Source organism: Morus notabilis, unplaced genomic scaffold (assembly GCF_000414095.1).
Source record: "Morus notabilis unplaced genomic scaffold, ASM41409v2 Scaffold78, whole genome shotgun sequence".
NCBI lineage: Eukaryota > Viridiplantae > Streptophyta > Magnoliopsida > Rosales > Moraceae > Morus > Morus notabilis.
Window position 1 is genome coordinate 1,407,617 of NW_010367622.1, and position 26,706 is coordinate 1,434,322.

The following is a 26,706-nucleotide window of genomic DNA, read 5'->3' on the forward strand; positions in this document are numbered from 1 at the left end:
AATGAGGATGAAGGGGAATAGGAGGAATATGAGAAGTTGGAAATGAACTTCACTACTTAAAGTTGAACTTTTTAATTATGCTTTGGACTTTTTAATTTCTTATGCCAATTTAGATGTTTTATACACTTATGTTATGGACTTTGAACATTAGTATTGTTTATTGTGACTTTCTAGTTTGTACTTTAGATTTTGGATATTGGATTTAGACATTTTGTGTTTGTGGTATTATCAATTTGGATGTTGTGATTTGTTTTCATTTATTGTGATTATATATTTGCATAGAAGGAAAGTTTTACATTTTTTTAGATTTTCTGATAAAAAAATACAACTAAAGATATTAGCAGTCTAATGATTAACTAATAACTACCTTCTTGATTACCAAAATTAAAAACCAATTGAAAACCAACTGAAAGTTAAAATTCGGTTAACTGAACTAACTATTTTTTTATGCGGTTCGATTTCAGTGTATAATTTTAAAAAATTGAAATAATTAGTTTGACCACCAAACTGACTAAGACTGTCGGTTTTCACCGACGAACATCCTTAAGACACTTAGGGCTTGTTCTTTTGAGCGAAAAACTAAAAAAAATGTAACTCGAGTTACAACTTTATTCGAGTTCATGTTCTTTTAAGTTTAAACTCAAGTTCAAACTTGAGTTTAGGACTAAAACTCGAGTTCAAGTTTCCCTTTCAACTCGAGTTCAGAAACTCGAATTCAAATTAATAAACAATATTTTTTCTATTCTTAAAAATGCTATAACTTTTTCGTTTTAATTCTGATTGAGATGATTTTTTTTCTATGCGTTGATAACGAAAAGACGAATAAAACTAGACCCATATACCATATTAAAATTTTTTATCAGCATTGAGTTTTTATTAAAATACTATCTAAATATAAATTCAAGTTTTGACTCACTCAAATACAAACTCAAAAAGATTATTATATTAAATCATAACTCAAATCTACACAACTAAATACAAACTCAAATTATAAGTTTAACTCAAATTATAACTTAAATTTAACTCAAGAATTATATTCAAGTTAAATTCTAAATGAACGAACCCTTCAAAGTTTAACGGAATTTGACAATCTACTGTAAGAGCAGATACCTTTAAAAGAATTCGAAGTCATATAAGGTCAAAGCCATATTCCATAAACCGATGAGATGCAAGTATCAAATCAATTCGATTCTAGGTAAAGGAGATAAATCACCTTTCGTGGCCGTCCCACTACCACCGCTGGTAAATGATCCACAAAATCAGAAAACAAGAGAAAATTTTGCACATTTTTCTTGTTATTGGATAATCCGTACACGCCTTCGAACCTTTTCTTTAGCAACAAAGGTGGACCCTCGCGACGAGGATGCTGAAGCGCGCCCTTGAAGGCGTTGGTGGCGCAAGGAGAAATCTGGGATGGCGGTCGTGGCGGACGAGGAGTTTGGGGACGGAGGTTCCGAAGGAGAGAGTGGAGTGCGTGGTGATTGGGGCGGGCGTGGTGGGAACGGCGGTGGCGAGAGAGCTGGCGCTTAGAGGCAGAGAGGTCCTCGTTCTCGACTCCGCTCCGACCTTCGGCACCGGAAATACCTCTCGCAACAGCGAGGTCATCCATGCTGGAATTTACTATCCTCCCCATTCTCTCAAGGTATTGTCTTGTATATACACGCCTAGTATACATTCAATTTGTAGATTAGTATTTAAAAAAAAAAAGTAAATTGATGAAGAATTTTCTTTTGCATTGTCAATGATCTCCAATGATGAAGCGGATTTGTGTTTTGAAATAAACACGAAAATTGGAGTAACTTAGAAGGAATTTGTATGAAACTTTGATAAGATTATTGATGACTTGTCTCAAACTAGAGAATTTGGGGTTTGAATAGACAAATTTAGGCTAGAAACGGGAAACTAAATCAAACGGGAAACCTAGTAAATGAAAAAGAAAAATATGAAGTAGAAAACAAATAAATCTAAAAATTATTGACTATTGCTTGTGTCCTACGTCATCCAACTTCTTGAAATTGGAATTTTTCACAGAATGTGAAACTTGGGTAGTTCGGTTTTGTTATTAATAATCTTCCTATTTAATTGTCAATTGGAATTTTCTAAGGCAAGTGATGGAAAAGAAGGGTTTTGGACAGAAATGGATTAGCCGGATTGTGGGTTGTATTAGTACGGCTAATTTTTCCATTTTGGTTAATGGTAAACCGAGAGGTAGATTTGGAGCTTCACGAGGATTAAGACGAGGAGGCCCACTTTCTCCTTTTCTTTTCACTTTGGTGGTGGATGGGTTAAGTAGACTAATGGAAAAGGCTGGGGAACTAGATTTAATCAAGGGATTTAGGGTAGACAGTGAGAGTATTCATGTTTCCCATCTTCAATTTGCAGATGACGCACTATTGTTTCTTGAACCGTCGAGGGAGAACTTTCGAAATACAATCACTTTCTTGAAATTCGGCCTCCTTGGCCTATATAATCCCTATACGTTTTTCTTTGAAATAAGACAAAAAGAATAAAGATTATTCTTCTCCTTGCCTAATTCTTACATGGTATCAGAGCCTCGGCTCTTTCCTTGAATTTTTTCCTTCCTTCCTCCTGCAGCCGTTCACCCCTTTATGTCAAATTTTTTTTTTCTGCAACCTAAATGAATTATAGACTGGCAATGACCAGCCAAAAAAGGGATTCCTCCGCTGCTGGTGATGGCTCGAGTGCTACGAGTGATGGGACTTCAACCGAGAATGTGCAATCAGGAGCAAGAGGGCCAGCGGCTAATGGCGGATCAAAGAACAGTGCCGAAGATTTCTTCAGTCCAAACGTGCCCTTCTAATTGACCAGCCATAAATTAAATGGCCGGAACTACCCGGAGTGGGCTCAATCGGTGAAACTTGCTATTGATGGTAGAGGTAAACTCGGTTATTTGACTGAAGAAATTACTAGGCCGGTTGCAGGTGATCGGAATATGGCAACTTGGAGGTCTGAGAACTCCCTAGTCATGGCCTGGTTAATTAACTCAATGGAACCAGCCATTGGAAAACCTCATGTTTCTGCCGACAACCAAGGAAATATGGGAGGCAGTAAGGGAGATGTACTCAGATATTGAGAATTCTTCTCAGATATTTGAGTTGAAAACCAAGCTATGGAAGGCCAAACAAGGAGATAGAGATGCTATTGTGTTCTCCTATGGCAGGAATTAGACCTTTGTTATGAAGACGAGTGGGAGTGTCCGAATGATAGCATCCGGTACAAGAAGAGGGAAGAAAACGATCGTGTTTATGTCTTTCTTGCAGGTCTAAACCAAGAGTTGGATAAAGTTAGAGGCAGAATTTTGGGAAGAAAGCCTTTGCCATCCATTCGAGAAGTGTTTTCTAAAGTTAGGAGAGAAGAGATGAGACGAAAAGTGATGATTGGGAAGAGTGAACCGGAGGTGGAAGGCTCTGCTCTTGTATCCAGAGGAACTGAGGCCGAGGGAGAGAAGAAGAATGGCAAAACAAAGCCTTGGTGTGATTACTGTAAACGACCATGGCATACTCGGGAGACATGTTGGAAAATCCATGGTAAACCAAATAATTGGAAGAAAAAACCATTTGGAGATAACTGTGCCTCAAGCTAATATTTCAGAATCAAGGCCCGAAACTTCCCCTGGAGTGCAGCCCGATCACAAAGGAGCAGATAGAGCAAATCTGTAAAATTCTCCAGTCTCAAAATTTCAATAACTCAAACCCTTCTTGTTCTTTGGTTCAGAAAGGTAATCATCTAGTAGCGTCTTGTTTTAGTGTCAATTCAAAAGATTGTGGATAATCGATTCCGGAGCAATGGATCATATGATCGGTTCGTCAAAACTGTTTTCTTCATATAACCCTTGTGCAGGAAATCAAAGAGTAAAAATAGCTGATGGTTCTTTCTCAGTAGTGGCCGGGAAAGGATCAATTGTTGTTTCTCCTTCTTTGACACTCAATAATGTTCTTCATGTTCCCAAGTTGTCTTGTAATCTAGTATCAGTCAGTAAATTAACCATCGATCAAAACTATCAGGCTAACTTTTTTTCTTCCGGTTGTCATTTTCAGGATTTGACCACGGAGAAGATGATTGGCAATGCTAAGCAAGTTGAAGGTTTATATCTCTTTGAAGATGGATATGACTTGAGTAGGCAATCCCAGAAAACTTGTCTCAATTCTATTTCAATTCCTAGTGAGAATGAGATTATGTTATGGCATTTTAGGTTAGGACATCCAAGTTTCTATTATATGAGACATATGTTTCCCAAGTATTTTTTGAATAAAAATCCATCCTCATTTCAATGTGAAATTTGTGAACTTGCTAAACACCGTCGATCTTACTTTCCAGCACAACCCTATAAGGCCACAAAACCTTTTACTATAATTCATAGTGATGTGTGGGGACCTTCAAGAATAAAAACAATAACTGGAAAAAGATGGTTCATAACTTTCATTGATGACCATACTCGGCTTACATGGGTGTTTTTACTTCATGAAAAAGCAGAGGCTGAGAGTGTGTTTAAAAATTTTTATAAAATGATTCAAACACAATTTCAAACACGGGTTCAAGTCTTCAGAAGTGACAATGGAAAAGAATATTTCAATGAGATTTTAAGGGATTTTTTTGTGGAAAATGGTGTTATTCACCAAAGTTCTTGCAACAATATTCCACAACAAAATGGAGTAGCTGAGAAGAGAAATAAACATCTTCGAGAGGTAACTAGGTCTTTAATGCTCTCCAACAATGTTCCTACATATTTATGGGGTGAAGCGGTCCTAACATCCACATATTTGATCAATAGAATGCCTTCAAAAGTTTTGAAATTTCAAACCCCTTTGAATTGCTTTTAGAAATGCTTTCCTTCCTCTCAGCTTTCATATGATCTTCCCCTTAAAGTGTTTGGTTGCACTGCATTTGTTCACATTCATGATACCAATAGAGGAAAACTTGATCCAAGGGCAAGAAAATGTGTGTTTGTTGGTTATCCTTCAAATCAAAAAGGTTACAAATGTTTTGATTCAACATCCAAAATTTTTTTTATATCCATGGATGTAACCTTCTTTGAAAATAAACCTTTCTTCATGGCGCCTCATCAGGGGAGACATCTAGTGAAGATTCGACTTTTAATTGGTTATTGGAAGATTTTTTACCTAAGAAAACTGAAACTGATGAATCCGAAACCATTAACAAGGAATCTGAAATCATGGTAAACATTGAAGAGGGAGATGTCTCAAATAATGAAAATTCGGATCAACCCTTTGTGCCATTACAGAATCAAACTCAAGAAGGAAGCGAGATATAGGAAAACACAGAGGACGGAAAGAGAGAATTACTCTCTGATTCATCTTATTAATTCCAGAAGAACAAAACACATTTAAATAGGAAAAAGGACCATACACGGCTAACCCTAGGATCCCACATAATCAGGAATTTTATTCTATTACTTGATTCTTTCCTAATTTATTCAAAAAACAAATCCTAACCTAACATTCCTGATTTACCGACACTCTCCCTCAAGTTGGTGCAAAGATGTCAATCATGCCCAACTTGCTCACTTGAAACTCAAATGGCTGTCTCAACAGGCCCTTAGTCAAAACATTTGCAACTTGCTGTGTGGTGGGTACAAATGGAGTACAAATTATTCATTCTTCAAGCGTTTCTTTTATAAAGTGTCTATCAATCTCAACATGTTTCGTCCTGTCATGTAGAACTGGATTATGAGCAATACTGATCGCCGCTTTGTTGTCACAATACAATTTCATAGGAAAACTTATCGGTCTCTTAAGCTTTTCCAAAACTATTTTTAGCCAAAGAACCTCACAAACTCCTTGAGCCATTGATCTAAATTCTGCCTCAGCACTACTTCTAGCGACTATGCTTTGCTTCTTGCTTCTCCAAGTGACTAAATTGCCCCAAAGAAATGTACAGTAGCCTGATGTTGACCTTCTATCAGTGACCAAACCTGCCCAATCACCATCTGTAGACACCTCAATTCCTCTCTTCTCATTTTTCTTGAAGAAGAGTCCTTTTCCGGGTGTGCTTTTCAGGTAACGAAGAGTTCGATACACAACTTCCAGATGTTCTTCATATGGGGAATGCATAAACTGACTTACCATGCTCACAGCAAAAGCAATGTCAGGACGTGTATGTGACAAGTAGATCAATCTCCCAACCAATCTTTGGTATCTCCCTGTGTCTACCGGGACACCATCTTTTACATCTCCAAGTTTGGCATTAGCTTTTATTGGAGTATCTGAAGGTTTGCAACCACTCATTCCAGTTTCTTTCAAGAGATCTAGAATATACTTCCACTGCGAAACCACATGCCCTTTTTTGATCTTGCCACTTCCATTCCAAGAAAGTATTTTAGTTGGCCTAGATCTATAATCTCAAATTCCTTGGCTAGGCTTTGCTTTAGTCTGCTCATCTCTTCTAAATCATCTCCAGTTAGAATTATATCATCCACATAGACAATCAAGACAGACACCTTGTCTTTGGTAGACTTCTTTGTAAAGAGAGTGTGATCCAATTGTCCCTGTGTATATCCTTGGTTCTTAACAAACTTTGTAAATCTCTCAAACTAAGCTCTGGGAGACTGTTTAAGACCATATAGAGACCTCTTTAGTTTGCATACCTTGGTTCCAAACTTCTCAGTGAAGCCCGGTGGAGGTTCCATATAGACTTCTTCCTCTAAGTCTCCATTCAAAAAAGCATTCTTCACATCCAGTTGATTTAGAGGCCAATCAAGATTAGCAGCAATAGACAAGAGTACCCGAACTATGTTTAGCTTTGCCACTGGAGAAAAAGTCTCTGAGTAGTCTACTCCGTATGTCTGAGTGAAGCTTTTAGCCACAAGGCGAGCCTTGTATCTTTCCAAAGATCCATCCGAGTTGTACTTAACAGTGAATACCCATTTACATCCAACAACTGTCTTCCCATCTGGCAGATCCACTTTCTCCCAAGTAGCATTCTTCTCCAGAGCTCTCATCTCCTCGAGGATCGCTTCTTTCCATTCAGGAACATTTAGAGCCTCCTGGACACTATTAGGAATAACCACACTTGACACTTGTGAAATAAAGGCACAATATGAGGGTGAAATATTTTCGTAAGACAAAATTTGACAACGGATGTTTTGTACAAGACCTAACACTTATTCTAAGAGCAATGGGAAGATCAAGCTGACTAGAATGGTTCGACTCAGAATTACCTAGAGGATTATTCTTAGGAACTATTGAAGAGTCATCATGAATGTCATGATCTAACCTTTGATTAGACTCTTGGTGGTACTGTGGGATAGTGCCTCTTCTATTCTGCGCTTGATACTCCTTTGAATAAACAAGACCTTTAAACCGTTTCGCACACATTTCTGTTGTTTCAGTATTTTGATTCTGAGATGGCATTACCACAGGTTGTTCATTTTCAACATTTAATTCATTTGTTTCCACTGATTCCATACCATTTTCTTCGGGTAATTGTTTGTGGGAAACATCATCTTGAATAAACTCAAACATTGAACCATCTAGAAAATCATCTTCACTAGTACTCTCCCTCTGAAGATGGGAATTGCTGTAGTAGGACTGTCCTTCAAAAAATGTGACATCCATAGAGACAAACATTTTTTTGGAAACTGGATCAAAACATTTATACCTTTTCTGATTTGTAGGATAGCCTACGAAAATACACTTATGTGCTTTTGGATCAAGCTTAGAACGTCTAGGATCATGATTATGAACAAAAGCCACACTTCCAAAATTTTTTAAGGGGATATCTGTTGTTAGCCGAGTGGTTGGAAAGCATTCAGTGAAAACCTTAATTGGTGTTTTAGAGTTCAAAATTCTTGTAGGCAGCCTATTAGTCAAATAGGTAGCTGTTAAAACTACTTCTCCCTAAAGGTATTTAGGAACCTTAGTTTTAAAACTTATAGCTCTAACAACTTCAAGAAGATGTCTGTTTTTTCTTTCAGCCACCCCGTTCTGTTGAGGTGTATTATTACAAGAACTTTGGTGTACAATCCCTTTTTCAGCAAAGAAATTTCCTAACACATTGTTAAAAAATTCTCTTCCGTTATCACTTCGGAAAATTTTAATCTGAGTTTGAAATTGTGTTTGAACCATATTATAAAAATTTTTAAACACTGTTTCAGCATCGGATTTTTCTTTTAAAAGGAAGACTCAAGTGACTCTAGTATGATCATCAATGAAAGTTACAAACTAGCATTTTTCAGAAAAAGTTGGCACTCTAGAAGGACCCCAAATATCACTATGAATCATGGTAAATGGTTTTGATTTTTTATATGGTTGAGACAGCACAATGATGTTTTGCTAATTCACAAGATTCACATAAAAAAACAGACGAATTTTTATTCATGAATAACTTGGGTAACAAATGCTTTAAATATTGAAAATTTGGATGTCCTAATTGATAATGCCATAACATAATCTTACTGTCACTAGAAACATAAATAGAATTGAAACATGCCTACTGATCATGTCTTCCAAAAGTTGATCCATTATTAAAGAGGTAGAGACCACTATCCAGTTTAGCACCCCCAATCATCTTCCCCGACGTTAAATCCTGAAATTCACAACGAGAAGACCAAAAATTAACTTGACAATTATGATCAAGAGTCAATTTACTGATGGACAAGAGGTTATAGGACAAATGGGGAACATGCAGAACATTTTTTAGAATTAGAGAAGGGGAAATGATAACTATTCCTTTTCCAGCAACCGTAGCAAATGAGCCATCTGCAATTTTAACTCTTTGATTCCCTGCACAAGGTGTATATGAAGAAAAGAATTGCGAATTGCCGGTCATATGATCTGAAACACCTGAATCTAATATCCAGGGGCCATTAGATTTGGTACAAGCAATGGCTGCAGTGAAAAAATTACCTGATTGTGCTAGAGAACATGAAGAGTTAGAATTTCCTAAAGATTGGGACTGAAACATTTTTTGTAGGTGCTCAATCTGTTCCTTTGTAAAAGGAAGGGATGCTGATGGAGATTCCTGCTCTGGATCCGTGCGGCTTGCTTGGAATGCGCGGACATCTCCCCCTGATCTGGTGTCACTACCGGGTCTTTTCTTCAAGTTTGCTAGTTTCCTGTGTAGTTTCCAGCAATTTTCCCGAGTATGCCACGCCTTCCTACAATGGTCACACCAGGGCCTCTGCTTACCTGCACGCTGGTCTCCTTCTGAATCTGTCTCCTTCGACACGAGATGTGTGCGAGGCAAGGTGGACATACCTATAAAGGGAAAGTCTATTCAAGGAAGTATCCAGGACAACAGAGAAAGGTCGATAACTTGCAGCATGGCCAAGAATCCAACCTGAGGACAAATCCAGAGGTTGAGATCCAATCAGGTGAGTCTATTCCTGTTCCTACTGAGTCAAAGTCTTTTGAACAAATTTCTGTTCATGAAAATTTAAATCTTCCCATTGCTCTTAGGAAAGACACTAGGACATGTACAAAACACCCGTTGTATACCTTTTTATCCTATGAGAGTTTATCTCCATCATTTCGTGCATTTACCTCAAAAATGTCTTGTGTTGTCATTCTAAAGAATATACAGGATGCTCTAGAAGTTCCTGAGTGGAAGGAGGCAGCCCTAGAGGAGATGAGGGCTCTTGAGAAGAATAGGACTTGGGAAAAGGTTGACCCTCCAAAAGGGAAAACACCAGTTGGGTGTAAGTGGGTGTTCACTGTGAAATACAACTCTAATGGATCTCTAGAAAGATACAAAGCTCAGCTGGTTGCAAAAGGAGTTTACACAAACCTATGGCATTGATTATTCAGAAACATTTTTCACCTGTTGCTAAGTTGAATACTGTGAGTGTTACTTTCTGTTGCAGTTAATCTGGATTGGCCTTTATATCAACCGGATGTCAAGAATGCATTTCTAAATGGAGATTTAGAAGAAGTGTACAAGGAGGCTCCCCCAGGATTCAGTGAAAGTTTCGGAAAAAAGATTTGCAAGTTAAAGAAGTCTTTATATGGACTTAAACAGTCTCCAAGAGCCTAGTTCGACAGGTTTACAAGGTTTGTGAAGTCTTAAGGTTTCCTACAAGGGCAGTCTGACCATACACTGTTCATGAAGATCTCTGCAGGGAGGCAAAATTGCAGTCTTGATTGTTTATGTGGATGATATCATTCTCACTGGTGATGACACTGAAGAAATGGATAAATTGAAGAAAAGTCTCTCAGCTGAATTTGAGATTAAAGATCTAGGTTTCCTCCGATACTTTCTTGGAATGGAAATTGCTAGGTCAAAAAAAAGGCATTGTAATTTCCCAAAAGAAGTATATTCTAGATCTTTTAGAAGAAACTGGGATGAGTGGATGTAAACCCTCAGACACTTCGATGGAACCTAATTCAAAGCTTGGAGAGGTTAAGGAAGGAGTTCCTGTTGATATTGGTCGATATCAACGTCTAGTGGGAAAATTAATCTATTTATCCCACACTCGACCAGACATCTCTTTTGCTGTTAGCGTGGTGAGTCAGTTTATGCATGCTCCTTATGAAGAACACTTGGAAGCAGTTTACAGGATTTTGAGATATTTAAAAGGAACTCCAGGAAAAGGATTATTCTTCCAGAAGAGTGAGCAACAAAGAATTGAAGTGTATACTGATGCAAACTGGGCAGGTTCTGTGACAGATTGAAGATCCACCTTTGGATATTGTACCTTTATGTGGGGAAATTTGGTAACATGGAGAAGTAAAAAACAAAGTGTGGTGGTTAGGAGTAGTGCAGAAGCATAATACAGGGCAATGGCTCAAGGGATTTGCAAGATACTTTGGCTAAAAAGGATATTGGAAGAACTTTGTAAACCAGTAGAACTTCCCATGAAACTATTCTGTGATAACAAGGCGGCTATCAGCATTGCTAATAACCCAGTTCAACATGATAGAACAAAGCATGTAGAAATTGACAGGCACTTCATAAGGGAGAAACTTGAAGATGGAGTCATTTGTGTGCCTTTCCTACCTTCCACTCAACAAATAGCAGAAATCTTCACCAAAGGGCTACAGGACAGTTTTTTGACTCATTTGTAAGTAAGTTGGGCATGATCAGTATCTATGCACCAACTTGAGGGGGAGTGTCGGTAAATTAGGGATTAGAATAAGGAATAAGTGTAATCCGGGTATGATTAGCTGTACACCGGATATTAGGAAAAATAATATTAGAGGATAGTTGACTTTTCTGTTTCCTTATTTTACAGATTTTGTTCCTTAGTTTAGGGAAGAGATTCGGCCTCCTTGGCCTATATAATCTATGTACATTTTTCTCTGAAATAAGACAGAAAGAATAAAGATTATTCTTCTCCTTGCCCAATTCTTACAACTACCTTAAATGGTCGTAACTTGTTCGGACTGTGCTGAAAGGGAAAGGAAAAATCAGCCACCTTTTAAAGACAGGACCAAAACCGGAAGATCCTCGATTTGAAGCGTGGGATGAGGAGGATTCGATGATCATGGCATGGCTGTGGAACTCTATGACTCCGGAGATTAGCGATACATGTATGTTCTTGGCCACTGCCAAGGATATATGGGATGCAATTCAACAAACATACTCCAAGGCGAAGGATGTTGCTCAAGTCTACGAAGTCAAAGTAAAGACAATCGCTGCAAGACAAGCAGAAAGAACGGTCACTGAGTATGCGAATCAAATGAAGGCCCTATGGCAAGAACTCGATCATTATAGGGTGATTAAAACCAAGTGTCCCGAAGATGCTGCAGTTACTTTATTTTATTGTTGTTCTAATCAGAGTTCGGCAGAAACTTCGGTTAAGTTATGCTATAGAAAAAAGAGAAAGAGAATTCTTGAGTTATAGTTTTTTCCCTTTTGTTTTGCTAAGAATAAGAAAGCATTCTCAAAATACTTCAATTGGTACATGCAAGAAATAGGCCAATTCAGCAGCTTTCTGTTCAATTTCTCGTAGAGTCAAATTCGCATCGGTACGAGTCAAGGGAATGGACCCCTGGCCTCTGATTTCCATATAAAGGACACGACGAGCATAAATACCCTCTTTAACTTCTATTCTGATGGATTGAATGTCTTTCATAAGGAATCGGAGAAGGCCTGTATTGAGCAAGATAGAGTTTATGATTTTCTTGTTGGACTCAACCCGGAGTTTGACTTGGTGAGAATTCAGATTCTTGGAAAGCAAGAGGTCCCATGTTTCAATGAGGTGGTGGCAATCATTCGGGGAGAAGAGAGTAGAAGAGAAATAATGCTTGAACCAAAGAACACTGATGGCTCGGCAATGTTGGCTAGTGGTGGTAGCAAACCAGCCATGACTGTAGAAAAGGCACCGACACTTGAGAATGTTAAGGCTGGTCAGCAGAAGACCCAAGACCGAGACTACAAAGATACTTTATGGTGCACTTATTGTAAGAAGGCACGCCATACCCATGAGAAGTGTTGGAAGCTGCATGGGAAACCACCAAGCCGTGAGTGGGGGCAGAAAGGAGAGCAGTCGAAAAGTCGTGGACAAGCTCATGTTGCAACAGGGCAGTAAAGTGATGGAACACTGCAAGAGATGGGGAGTCTCAGCCAAGAGGAAATCGAATGAGTAAGATCCCTTATAGGCAATCTCAACAAATCGTCAAGTACTTGTTCATTGGCGTATTCAGGTGAGTCTTCATTTTCCATTAGATTAAATGTCGTAGATATAACCATTACCGGCTCCTGGGTCATTGACTCCGGTGCTACCGACCATATGACCCACTCACCAAACATGTTTGCCTCATACCCCATGTTCAAGCAGTAGAAAAATAAGTACTGCATATGGATCATTAACCACTGTAGCAGGCATAGGAGATGTTAAAATAAGCCCATCATTGACATTAAAAAATGTTCTCCATGTTCCTCGATTGACCACAAACCTTGTTTCTATCCAAAAGCTTACCAAAGATTCACATTGCAAAGTGTTTTTTCACCATAGTTATTATTTATTTCAGGACGAGGGTTTGGGGAGGACGATTGGACGTGCTAGAGAACAGGATGGACTCTACCTTCTTGAAACACCTAGTCAATCAAGCATTACCAAGGGCACAACATCTCACTCTTTTGTCTCAGAAGTTCTCTCATCAAATAAAGAAAAAATTTGGCTTCACCACCGCCAACTTGGACATCCATCGTTTAGGATTATCAAAATTATGTTTCCTTCCTTATTTAGAGGTCTAGATATTGAACATTTTCATTGTGAAGTGTGTGAACTTGCTAAACATAAATGTGTACCTTTTCCAATCAGTAATAAAAGAAGCTCTATTCCTTTTTATCTCATTCATACTGATATTTGGAGCCCTTCTACTATTCCTAATGTAACAGGGGCAAAATGGTTTGTCTCATTTATTGATGATTGTACTCGAGTCACTTGGATATTTTTGCTTAAACAGAAATCCGATGTCAGAAATGTCCTTCCAAATTTCTGCTCTACGGTAAAGACCCAATTTGGGGTCAATATCAAGATATTCAGATCCGACAATACTAGAGACTATTTCAATTAGGTCCTCACTCCATATTTTCAAAAGGAAGGAATCATCCATGAATCATCATGTGTCAATACTCCACAGCAAAATGGAGTGGTAGAAAGGAAAAATGGTCATCCTCTCGATTCCACCCGATCCTTTATGTTCCAGAAAAATGTGCCTAAATCCCTTTGGGAGGAAGCAGTTCTTACATCTGCACATCTTATAAATCGTTTGCCTCCTAGGATTTTGGGTTTCAAAAGTCCAATGGACGTGCTTTCCTCATTCTATCCAAATCTACGCACTACGAATAATCTGGTTCCTAGGATATTCGGGTGTGTGGCATTTGTCCATATCCATACTCCAAACAGGGGGTAATTAGATCCAAGGGCAATCAAATGTGTTTTTGTGGCCTATTCTTCTACTTAGAAAGGATACAAATGTTACCATCCTCCCTCAAAAAGGTTCTAGGTCTCGGTTGATGTTATTTTCCATGAAGACAAATCCTATTTCAATGATCCTTATCTTCAGGGAGAATTCAATAGTGGTCTATCTCTTTATCTTCATCCATCAAAACTCGAGTTTCCCCAGCCTCACTCTCCTGAACCCGAGCCTCACTCCACTGAACCCGAACCTTACTCCACTGAACCCAAGCCTGACAACCTAAATTCTGCCATTGAGAATGTAAGATTTGGCAAAGACAAAGTGTTTTCAAGAAGGAAGAAGGCTATCCCAGAATCTGTCCAAGTTCAAGACTCCAACCCGAGCTCTGGAAATGAGGTAACAATTTATGATCCTTTTTCTGAAACCTACATGAATAATGATGATCAGGATCTTCCCATTGCCATTAGAAAAGGAGTTAGAGAATGTGTAAGTCGACCTCTATACCCACTTGCACAATTTCTTTCCTTTGAAAAATTCTCACCATCCCATCAAGCCTTTCTTGTCAGCCTAAATACTATTGCCATCCCTACCAATTTGTTTGAGGCTTTAACTGATGAAAAATGGAGACAGGCTATGAATATGGAGATGGAAGCATTGGATAAGAACAAAACTTGGGAGCTTGTGAAATTGCCTGAAGGGAAGAAACCAGTGGGATGTAAATGGGTTTACACCGTGAAATATAGGGCAGATGGTTCAATAGAAAGATACAAGGCGAGGTTGGTTGCTAAGGGGTATACCCAGACCTATAGGATTGATTACCAAGAGACATTCGCTCCGGTGGCTAAAATGAATACGGTAAGAGTTTTGTTACAATTAGCAACCAATTATAATTGGGAACTGCAACAGTTTGATGTCAAGAATGCGTGTTTGCACGGAGAACTAGAGGAGGAAATCTACATGGAGGTTCCACCGGGTTATGGTCATAACTTAGCTGCACACACAGTATGTAGACTGAAGAAGGCCTTGTATGGACTTAAGCAATCGCCGCGAGCATAGTTTGGAAGATTTGCAAAGGTAATGACAGCTATGGGATATCGGCAAAGTCAAGGAGACCATACACTGTTTGTCAAACACTCATCTTTAGGGGGAGTTACAGTCCTCTTAGTATATGTTGACGACATAATAGTGACGGGAGATGATGATGAGGAAATGCAGCGTCTCTGTCGATGTTTAGCTAAAGAATTTGAGATTAAGATGCTAGGGAGGCTGAAGTATTTTCTGAGAATCGAGGTGGCTTATTCCAAGCAAGGTATTTTCATCTCACAGTAAAAATATGTTACAGATCTTCTCAAAGAAACCGGGAAGACCGCGTGCAAGCCGGCGAGCACTCCAATAGATCAAAATTTGAAGTTCGGAGAAGCAGAAGATGTCGCAGTGGATAGAGAGATGTATCAACGCTTGGTGGGGAGACTTATCTATCTATCTCATACTAGGCCAGATATAGCATACACGGTAAGTGTGATTAGTCAATTCATACATAAACCGAAGGAGGCACATTTACATGCTGCATACCGAGTATTGCATTGTCTCAAAGGGACACCAGGCAGAGGTATTTTGTTCAAAAAGAATGGAGGAATTCCGAGCGATGGCTCAGGGTGTGTGAATTGCTATGGTTGAAGATTATTTTAGAAGATTTGAAGATTAAGTGGGATGGCCCAATGAGACTCTACTGTGACAACAAATCTGCAATCAGCATAGCTCACAACCCAGTACAGCACGATAGAACAAAGCACATCGAAATCGACAGACACTTCATCAAAGAGAAGCTGGACAGTGGCCTGATTTGTACACCCTACGTATTTACACATGGTCAACTTGCTGATGTACTCATTCATGAAAGGACTTAATAGTTCAGTGTTTCAGAATCTTGTGTCCAAGCTGGGAATGGTGAACACCTATTCACCAGCTTGAGGGGGAGTGTGGAAAACGCAATCTATTGATTTTGTAAATAGGATATATTAGGAAAGTTTGAAATTTATATTTTGTATACCTAGGATTAAGGTAATCAGTTAGTTTCCTGATATCCCATGAATAATGGGATAAGGTGTAATTTAGGAGATTCTACTTTTGTGTATAAAACCCTAAGAGGACCGGCTGTATAGAATTAATTCAGAGAATAAGAAATATTTTTCTTCTCCTATTTTTCCATAGTATCTGTTGGGATTACGTGGCTGCTAATTCAACTGGTGAAGTGGCACCTTGGACTTGGTCTAAGTTGGTCTACAAAGGAGGCTACAGAGGAGGCTCGGTGTACAGATCTACAGGAGATCAAGATTAGAGATAAAGGCGGTTTAGGAATATAGCTACAGAATAAGCTAGTACGTATTCCAAAAAGGTCATTATCTGAGAGTTTATCTTCTTGAAGCGAGGTTTTCTGTATAGAAACCATAGAGAGAGTGAGAGATTTCTTGAAAGTGTAAATACTTGAGAAATTTATCTCCGTGAATAAAATTCCAGTTGAGGTTTTTCCAGAATTCATCTTCTTCATTCTTATGTACAAATTGATTCTTTTGTTCTTCTTGTTCTTGAGTTCTGAGATTCAGTTCTTGGTCAGATTTCTCACAATTTGGTGTCAGAGCTTGTGGTGGAGATTCAGAATGGGACTATCAAAGTTTGAGATTGAGAAGTTCATAGGCAAAAACGATTTTGCCCTGTGGAGATTGAAGATTAGGGCATTACTCGTTCAACAAGGACTGGAGGAAGCTCTGAGTGGGGAAAATCTACCGACGACGTTATCGGAGAAGGAGAATAAGGGTCTCCTCGACAAAGCCCATAGCGTCTTGATCCTTAGTCTCGGTGACAAAGTTCTCCGAGAAGTCTCAAAAGAAAGAACGGCAGCAGCGGTGTGGCTCAAGTTGGAAAACCTGTATATGACCAAATCTTTGGCCAATAGGTTGTTCCTTCAACAGAGGCTGTATACGTTCAAGATGGCTCCTGGGAAGTCCTTGGAAGATCACATGGATGATTTTAACAAGATAATCTTGGATCTTGAGAATATCGAGATTAAGATTGAAGATGAAGATCAAGCCTTGCTCCTACTAAGATCACTACCAAGTGAGTTCGAAAATCTCTCAGACACTTTGATTTTTGGACGGGATTCACTTTCTTTAGAAGATGTTAAATTAGCTTTATTTTCAAAAGAATTGAGAAAGAAAACTGAGGGAAAAGAAGAAACTGCAGCCGAGGGTCTAAATGTGCGAGGAAGGCCAGAAAAACGCGAGTTCAAGAACAAGTATAGGCCAAGATCGAAGTCCAAGTTCAGGAGAAAGTGTTTTGTATGTCATAAAGAAGGTCATCTAAAGAAGGATTGCCTAGATCGTCGAAAGCAGGGTGGTGAAAAACAGGAGTCAGGGGATGCAGATGTAGCCTCGGATGGCTATGAGAGGTCTGAGTTGCTCTGCGTTTCAGATGAAAACACAAACCTGGAATGGGTTATGGACTCGGGGTGCTCATTTCACATGTGCCCTCATAAGTCTTGGTTCCAGAATTACAGGGTAAGCAATAATGGACAGGTGTTGCTCGGGAACAACAAGGCCTGTAGAGTTCTAGGTATTGGAGACATTCGACTGAGGCTGGCAGATGGCGTTGAAAGAGTCTTAACCGGTGTGAGATATGTTCCAGAGTTAAAAAGGAACTTGATCTCTCTTGGCATGATGGATTCACAAGGCTACTACATCCAGGCTGAAAGAGGGATCTTGAAGGTCATCAAGGGATCCATGATGGTCATGAAAGGACTCCTTGATAATGGACTATATCTGCTTCAAGGAAAAACGGCAATAGGAGTGGCTGCACCAGCTGAGAGGGCTGAGTATTCAAAAACTTAGCTCTGGCATCAGAGGCTGGCCCATATCAGTGAAAAAGGCTTGAAGGAGCTAGAGAAACAGGGTCTTCTAGGAGGAAACAAGCTTCACGATTTGCCCTTTTGTGAACACTGCATATAAGGGAAGGCAAGCCGGGTCAAGTTCTCAACAGGAGTGCATCACACGAAGGCAATTTTGGATTATGTCCATTCAGACCTTTGGGGAGCATCAAGAGTTCCATCACACTCCGGAGCTAGGTATTTTCTGTCTATAATTGATGACTATTCCAGAAAACTTTGGATTTATATCCTAAAGAATAAGAATGATGCTCTAGAAAAGTTTAAGGAATGGAAAATTTTGGTAGAAAATCAAACTGGCAGGAAGCTTAAAAAATTGAGAACAGACAATGGTTTGGAGTACTGTGGGAGTGAGTTCACTCAGTTCTGTAAAGATCATGGAGTGGCAAGGCATCACACTATTAGAAAAACCCCTCAACAGAATGGTCTTGCAGAGAGGATGAACAAGACAATTCTAGAGAGGGTTAGATGCTTACTCTCAAATATCTTTCGAAGGTTTTCTAGGCAGAGGCTGTAATGACTGCAGCTTACTTGATTAACAGAAGTCCCTCAGTAGCTATTGACCTTAAAACGCCAGAGGAAAAGTGGTCAGGCCATCCTCCAAATTTGGAGCACTTAAGGGTATTCGGATGTACAGCCTATGCTCACATCAATCAGGGGAAGTTGGAGCCTAGAGCACTAAGGTGCATGTTCTTGGGATATGCAGAAGGAGTAAAAGGCTACAGACTCTGGTGTGTGCAAAAGGGGCATCCAGAGGTGTTTAACAGCAGGGATGTAGTCTTTAGAGAATCAAAAATGTATTACTCTAAGGTAGATAAGACTGAATCCGAACCTGTAAATGGTGATCACAGCCAGGAGTCAGAGAAATTACAATTCGAGGTGGAGGGTTCAATGCACTCAGACAGTTGGCTCAACCCTGGCAAAGAACAAGCAGAGGCTGAAGATGAACCATCACCAGAAAATTTTGATCAACCTGAAAATGAAGACTTGGCAAGGTCAAGTAGCTCAGGTCATTTGCAGGACTACGCATTGGCTCGGGATAGACAGAGAAGACGTGTAAGGGCACCTGAAAGATTTGGCTATGCAGAGTTAATAGCCTTTGCCCTGACAGCAGCATCCGAGGTTGAAGATCTAGAGCCTAGATCCTTTCGAGAGGCAATAAATAGCAAGCATTGTAACCAGTGGAAGGATGCAATGGAAGACGAGCTAAAGTCCTTACATAAGAACCAAACTTGGAAGCTGGTACAAAGGCCGCCAAAACAAAAGCTAATTGGAAGTAAATGGGTGTTCAAGTTCAAGGAAGGCATACTTGGTGTGGAGAAACCTCGGTACAAGGCAAGACTAGTCGCCAAAGGATTCTCCCAAAGAGAAGGAATAGACTACAACGAAGTATTTTCACCGGTCGTGAAATACAGTTCCATAAGAATTCTCCTGTCACTGGTTGCAAAAGGTGATTTGGAGTTGGAGCAACTAGATGTAAAGACAGCCTTCCTACATGGTGAACTTGAGGAGAGCATTTACATGGCGCAGCCGGAAGGATTCTTGGAAAAGGTAAAGAGAATTTGGTTTGCCTCTTGAAAAAGTCCTTGTATGGACTGAAACAGTCCCCAAGGCAATGGTATAAGCGTTTTGATTCTTTTATGATTCAAAACAGTTTCAATAGGTGTGAATTTGATAGTTGTGTGTACAGTAAGCCTGGATTAGGTGGAGATATGATATATCTTCTCCTATATGTTGATGACATGCTTTTAGCATGTAAAAATAAGGTCGAACTTGATAAAGTGAAGCAGCAACTGAAGAGAGAATTTGAAATGAAGGACATGGGCCCTGCCAAAAGAATTCTCGGCATGGACATTGTCAGAGACAGGGACAAAGGAGTTCTATTTGTTTCTCAGAAAGGATATGTTGAGAAAGTTCTTAAAAAGTTCAAAATGTATGATTGCAAATCAGTTTTGACACCTATGGGCCAACATTTCAAGCTGTCACAGGAGGACTCCCCATCAGGTGAAGATGAAGTTGCTTATATGGAAAGAATACCTTATGCAAGTGCAGTAGGGAGCTTGATGTATGCGATGGTTTGTACCAGACCGGACCTAGCATATGCAGTAAGTGTGGTTAGCAAGTATATGGCTAATCCAGGGAAGGCTCACTGGGAGGCTGTGAAGTGGATATTCAGGTATCTTAGAGGATCGGCAGGGGTTGGATTACTATATAGAAGACATAGCAGGGACTTGGAGGCTATTATTGGCTTTGTGGATTCAGACTATGCAGGTTGTGTTGATAATAGGAGGTCTCTTACAGGATATGTGTTTAAAGTTTGTGGGAATGTTGTTAGTTGGAAGGCTAACTTGCAACTGGTTGTTTCACTTTCAACAACTGAAGCTGAATTTATGGCTTTGACAGAAGCTATAAAGGAGGCCAAATGGTTAAAGGGAATTGTAGCAAGGTTAGGAGTCAAACAGGTTGCAGCCAAAGTGTATTGTGATAGCCAAAGTGCAATACATTTGGCTAAAAATCAAGTGTACCATGAAAGAAGCAAACACATAGACGTGAGGCTCTATTTCATCCGAGAAATCATAGCCAAGGAGATTTTTCTGGAGAAGGTGTCTACAGATGAAAATCCGGCTGACATGATAACCAAAGCATTACTGTCACCAAAGTTCAAACATTGTTTGAACTTGCTGGAAATGAATGTTGTTCGTGTCAACGTGGTCTGAAGGTGTGCCAAGGTGCTGGAAATTGCAGCCAGGTGGAGAATTGTTGGGATTACGTGACTGCTAATTCAGCTGGTGATGTGGCAACTTGGACTTGGTCTAAGTTGGTCTACAAAGGAGGCTACAGAGGAGGCTCGGTGTACAGATCTACAGGAGATCAAGATTAGAGATAAAGGCGGTTTAGGAATATAGCTACAGAATAAGCTAGTACATATTCCAAAAAGGTCATTATCTGAGAGTTTATCTTCTTGAAGCGAGGTTTTCTGTATAGAAACCAGAGAGAGAGAGAGATTTCTTGAAAGTGTAAATACTTGAGAAATTGTTCTTTGTGAATAAAATTCCAGTTGAGGTTTTTCCAGAATTCATCTTCTTCATTCTTATGTACAAATTGATTCTTTTGTTCTTCTTGTTCTTGAGTTCTGAGATTCAGTTCTTGGTCATATTTCTCACAGTATCAACGCTTGGTGGGGAGACTTATCTATCTATCTCATACTAGGCTAGATATAGCATACACGGTAAGTGTGATTAGTCAATTCATGCATAATCCGAAGGAGGCACATCTACATGCATCATATCGAGAGCATTATCTCAAAGGGACACCAGGCAGAGGTATTTTGTTCAAAAGGAATGGAGGAGTAGTGCTTGAAGCGTATACAGATGCAGATTATGTTGGGTCAGTGGTAGACAAACGGTCAAATTCCGGTTATTGCACTTTTATTGGTGGAAACCTTGTGATGTGGAGGAGCAAGAAACAGAGGGGTTGTTCTTTTGCAACAAAACTCAGAAAAAGTTTAAACTCAAGTTACAACTTTATTCAAGTTCACATTCTTTTAAGTTCCAACTTTATTCAACTTTACTCAACTTTATTCAAGTTACAACTTTAACTCAAGTTATAACTCAAATTCAACTCAAAAACTACACTCAAGTTACACTCCAAAAGAACAACCCCAGAATGTTGTAGCTCGTTCTAGTGCAGAGGCCGAATTCCGAGCGAGGGCTCAGGGTGTGTGAATTGCTATGGTTGAAGATTATTTTAGAAGATTTGAAGATTAAGTGGGATGGCCCAATGAGACTCAACTATGACAACAAATCTACAATCAACATAGTTAATAACCCAGTACAGCACGATAGAACAAAACACATCGAAATCGACAGACACTTCATCAAAGAGAAATTGGACAGTGGCTTGATTTGTACACCTTACGTATCTACACAGGGTCAACTTGCTGATGTACTCACGAAAGGACTTAATAGTTCAGTGTTTCAGAATCTTGTGTCCAAGCTGGGAATGGTGAACACCTATTCACCAGCTTGAGGGGGAGTGTGGAAAACGCAATCTATTGATTTTGTAAATAGGATATATTAGGAAAGTTTGAAATTTATATTTTGTATCCCTAGGATTAAGATAATCAGTTAGTTTCCTGATATCCCGTGAATAATGGGATAAGGTGTAATCTAGGAGATTCTGCTTTTGTGTATAAAACCCTAAGAGGACTGGCTATATAGAATTAATTCAGAGAATAAGAATTATTTTTTCTTCTCCTATTTTTCCACAGTTTTTGTCTCCTCTGGATGGATTTCTCATCCGTCGAAAAACTTCATTTGTAAAGTAATTGTTATATTAATGAAGTTTTTTGTTTCTTAACCAAAAAAAAAAAAAAATCTTACTATTTATTTTAGGATTGTAACTCGATTCATTCTGCAGGCTACCTTTTGTGCAAGGGGGAGGGATTTGCTGTATAAATACTGTTCTGAACATAATATTCCTCATAAACTAATTGGTAAGCTCATAGTTGCAACAAGTAATTCAGAGATCCCAAAGTTGAATCACATATTGATTCGTGGAACTGAAAATGGGGTTCCTGGTTTGCGTATGATGGAGGGCTCTGAAGCCATGAGAATAGAACCTGAACTGCAATGTTTGAAAGCCATTCTATCACCTTTCACTGGGATTCTTGATACACATTCTTTAATGCTATCTTTAGTGGTATGTATTTTCTTGTATTTTGTCTAATTAAGCATGTATTTATCAATTAACCTCGTTATGAAGAGCTAATAGGTAATTTGCTTTGTTTCTATTTATTGACAAGGGTGTCACTCCCTTATGAGTCCAGGGGGAAGCTGAAAATAATGGAGCCACTTTCTCATATAATACTACTGTTATTGGAGGCCATGTCGAACAAAGTCGCATATGCCTTCATATTTCTGAAACTAAGTGTCTCGAAAGTTGCAATGGGAGCTTTCCATCTCAACCAGAGATGACACTCATTCCTGATCTGGTTGTGAATTCTGCAGGCTTGAGTGCCCCTGTACTTGCTAAGAGATTTAATGGCCTTCAAAACGAAGTAATTCCACCTGCCTATTATGCTCGTGGCTGCTATTTCACATTGTTCAATATGAAAATTCCTCCATTCGAACATTTGATATATCCTATACCAGTGGAGGGTGGCATTGGGGTGCATGTTACCCTGGATTTGGACGGTCTGGTGAAGTTTGGTCCAGATGTTGAATGGATTGATGGTGTTGATGAAATTTCAAGCTTCCTAAACAAGTAACATTTTTTATCCTTGTTTACATTCTTACCCTTTTTATAACTCCGGCTTTGCATTCAACTCAAAATCCTAAAAATATGGTTATAAGTTATAACAAGTGGTAAGGCACTTGACCTTCAGGTCATCTCTCACTAAGGGGGGTATGGTCTAAGGTTCGAGCCCGCATTTTTCTTTTGTGTGTCCAACCGAGTGGAGGTGTTGTTGGGAAGTGACATGCTATCTTGATCTCACTATACCCTTTTTTAGGAAATAAATAAGTTAAATAAAAAGTATTATTTTCGCTAATGGTATCCTTGCCCCTGCCCTTAATAGTAGCTGCCTTTTATCAAGAGATACTTATCCTTCATATGGGAGAGAACTGCTTGGATATCGGGGAAGGCGGAAAGCTTTCTTGTCACTCGAATTTTAGATCTATATTACGTTGATATTTCTTCTAGAAGTGATTCTGATCCATAGACATATATAATGTAATACATGCCTAATTCTTTGTTTAGCTGATTAAGGGCAAATCTGTAGGCATTTGAAGGTCATTAAAAGAATATATTGCAGTGTGAGGTGAACCTGTGTTCTGCAGTAGATTATTGCATTGAACAAGTTTAAGAGAGCTATTGTACACGTATTTTAGATTTTGGGTAAGTAGAATGGAAGACTTTAGAAGTGTTGTTGAAGAAACAAATAAGTAATGTCACATTTAAATGTTCTTGTGCATCTTCCTTTTGAAAGTTGTTAAATTCTGTCATTGCCTTCCTATTCTAATTAACCTTTCTTTCTTAGCATCCCTGTACAAGTGAAATATGTATAACATATGCTCAGAAACTCACCAAAACCTTAATCCCAGGTTTGACTATTCTGTACATGCCAATCGTGCGGAGCTATTTTATGCAGATATTAGAAAGTATTACCCAAATTTGAAGAATGATTCTCTACAGGCAGGATATGCTGGTATTCGACCAAAGGTTTCTGGTCCTGGACAGCCGCCAGGTGATTTTGTAATACAGGTCAGTTCTTGGACTTTTCTTATGCCTTATTGTTTGTTAGATTATATGAGTTCAGTAGTTGACCAAACACATATCTTGATACTTATACCTACCACGAGAACATGAAGTTTATGTAAGAGCACTACTGATTTCGTGATGCAGCTGTGTTATTTTTATGCAAAATGTGACAGCACTTTGTTACTTATTGCTGCAGCATTTTTTCACTCATTGTGGCTTGGTTCAATGCTAAGACAAATCTAAAACTTAGGATCCATTTGATAGTGTTTTCAAATGGTTTTGTTTTGAGCATGAAAATGGAAATGATAATTTTTTTAGAAATGATGATAGGGTTATTTTTGAAATTGTGTTTGGTTATTTTTCTTAGGGATTGTTTAGGTATAAGCATAAGTGGAACTACAAGTATTTAGGTTAATGATGGACAAACACTAAGTTTCAATTAAAGATATGTTCAATTCTTATACAAGCGGTTTGGAATTTTCTTGAACATTTTGGACAAATACGATTGGAATTTGCAGAGGCGTATTTTTTGTTCCTGTGATTATGAACATTTTGTGATTACGAACAGACCAATCTGGTTTTTCCTACTTTGTTTTAATTTGACATTTGGCTTCTGTGTGCGGTTACAGATTTTGGTTGGCAACTTACATGGATCTATAAAAGTGGCATGATTAGACTTTCACTTGTGCAGGGAATGGAAACTCACGGGATAACTGGTCTTGTTAACCTCTTCGGAATTGAGTCGCCCGGTTTGACTTCAAGTATGGCAATTGCAGAACATATTGCCACCAGATACTTGTGATCGGGATTCAGGACAACAAATTTGTATTATATTCCTGATTGATGGTCTTGAATACTATTTTTAACAAGCAAAGTTGTTGAAGAATGATCAAAGTTTGAGTTTCATCATTTGCAAGTTCATTCACACGGAAAGTTGAGATTGCAATAAGAGTTAGCAGCGTTGTTGTATCACATCCCAAAGAGACGCTGTTGTAGAGTATGAGGATAGGCGAATAGTGAGCATGACTGAAGCAAGAGCTCTGAACCTCATAATTTATGTACATGGAGTGTTCAATAATGTAAACTGTGTAGAGATGTCGCCCATTTTTGTTGGGTCCCATGGTCATTATTGGTTTCACATATTTCACGTTGCAATTTCTACTTCACACTTCGTTCAGAGTGTTGCATAATCTATGGTTTCTTAGTAAAAATGTAGATGAAATTCGGTACAACTACACAGACTTTGCTGATTTTGACGAAATAAAAAAGAATGCAAATATTAGTCGACTTTGATAAGCAAATTGTTAGTTAAAAAAAAATTCATAATAGTACGGAATCAAGGAGAAAATGCAGAATTGAAGCATAAGTTAAGAAAGTAAAATTTAAATAAGAATTTATAATTCATTGACATCAGACTCACCGCATTTGTTCTTCTTTCCTCGAGTTATTTATAGTCTTTTGTATATTTTGTATTAATCGGAAGAAGGTATGGAAACTCTGAGTTTTCCCATTTTCCCATGTTTACACAGGTATCCTTCAAATACATCATTGAGATGTTAAAGTAGGCAATTGGAGTTCAAATCACAAGTAAAGAGACCCTTCACCACAGAGATAGCTATGTCGAGAAAATAAGCAATTTTATGGAGCATTTTTGTTTTTCCGGTTAATTTCTTTGAGGGAGTTTCTCTGGTAGTTCACCCTATCAATAGTATTAGTTTTTGAACGTTATATCTGGTCAAAAGTACATTAGATTAAAAAAGTATGCAGAACAGACAGATTCTGATACAAATCTGATAGCTAAAAAGTAAAGAACTACCGATAGTCTATTTTTGCTGAGACTACCCGAGAAAGTCCCTTCTTTGAGAGTGTGTTTAATTAGGTTCGTCATTTACAAAAGAGTAGTGTCAAGGACTTTTTTATATAGTAAGTTATCGTCTTTTCACTAGTAGATGTAGTATGTTATTATCAATTCATGTGATAATCTTTTAAGAGCATTTTCAATACAATGCTAAATAGTGTGCCAATGTCAAAATATATCATTTGAGAAAATACTCTCAAATATAATAATATAATGCTATTCTTGGAGTTAAATTTAGCATATAATATAACTAATAAGAAATTTACTACTAAGTATAGCGTATGTTAAAATTTAGCATTTGACTAGTTGATATATTTATGTTTTCATTTATTCTAAAAATAAAAGTTTACTTTTATAATTTTTAAAGTTTAATGATTATAAGATGAAGTAGATTTAGCATTTACTATAGCATTATGCATTGGAGCACAAACAAAATAACATAACAAATATGCTATTTTAATATATATTTTCTAATGACAAATAGGAATTGACGTTAGCATTTTGTCAAATTCTTAGCATTTTAATAGGAAAATCACTCTCCCATATAATGCTTTTCTTACAAGTTTTTTCTATGCCACGTTTGGCGGCAAATTTTATACTAAATATAATATATGTTAAGCTTTAACATTAATTGCTTGGTTAATGTATTTACTTTTCATTCATTATTTAATCATTACAACAAGAAAAATACTAAGAATCTTTTTATTCTTGGGACTCTCGTGACCTTACATGTATATCTAAGTGTATTATGTAATATATATATATATATATATTAGTGGTCGCAGTCACTTAATAATATATTGAAA

The 26,706-nt window shown here is 38.4% G+C and overlaps 1 protein-coding gene across 1 annotated transcript; it reads left to right on the plus strand.

The window, feature by feature from the left end:
* The first annotated feature begins 1,165 nt into the window (after window positions 1–1,165).
* Window positions 1,166–25,205, plus strand: LOC21410561 (L-2-hydroxyglutarate dehydrogenase, mitochondrial). Its single transcript, XM_024175402.1, has 5 exons — window positions 1,166–1,642; window positions 22,201–22,482; window positions 22,610–23,046; window positions 23,886–24,045; window positions 24,734–25,205. Exons 1-5 carry the CDS (start codon window positions 1,364–1,366, stop codon window positions 24,842–24,844), a joined length of 1,269 nt encoding a protein of 422 aa, XP_024031170.1. The 5' UTR covers window positions 1,166–1,363; the 3' UTR covers window positions 24,845–25,205.
* The last annotated feature ends 1,501 nt before the right edge of the window (window positions 25,206–26,706 follow it).

Coding starts and splice junctions, on each gene's coding strand:
- LOC21410561 (XM_024175402.1), top strand. CDS start 1,364: ATGCTGAAGCGCGCCCTTGAAGGCGTTGGTGGCGCAAGGAGAAATCTG. Junction 22,483..22,609: donor CTTTAATGCTATCTTTAGTG/GTATGTATTTTC, acceptor TTATGAGTCCAG/GGGGAAGCTGAAAATAATGG. Junction 24,046..24,733: donor CAGGTGATTTTGTAATACAG/GTCAGTTCTTGG, acceptor TCACTTGTGCAG/GGAATGGAAACTCACGGGAT.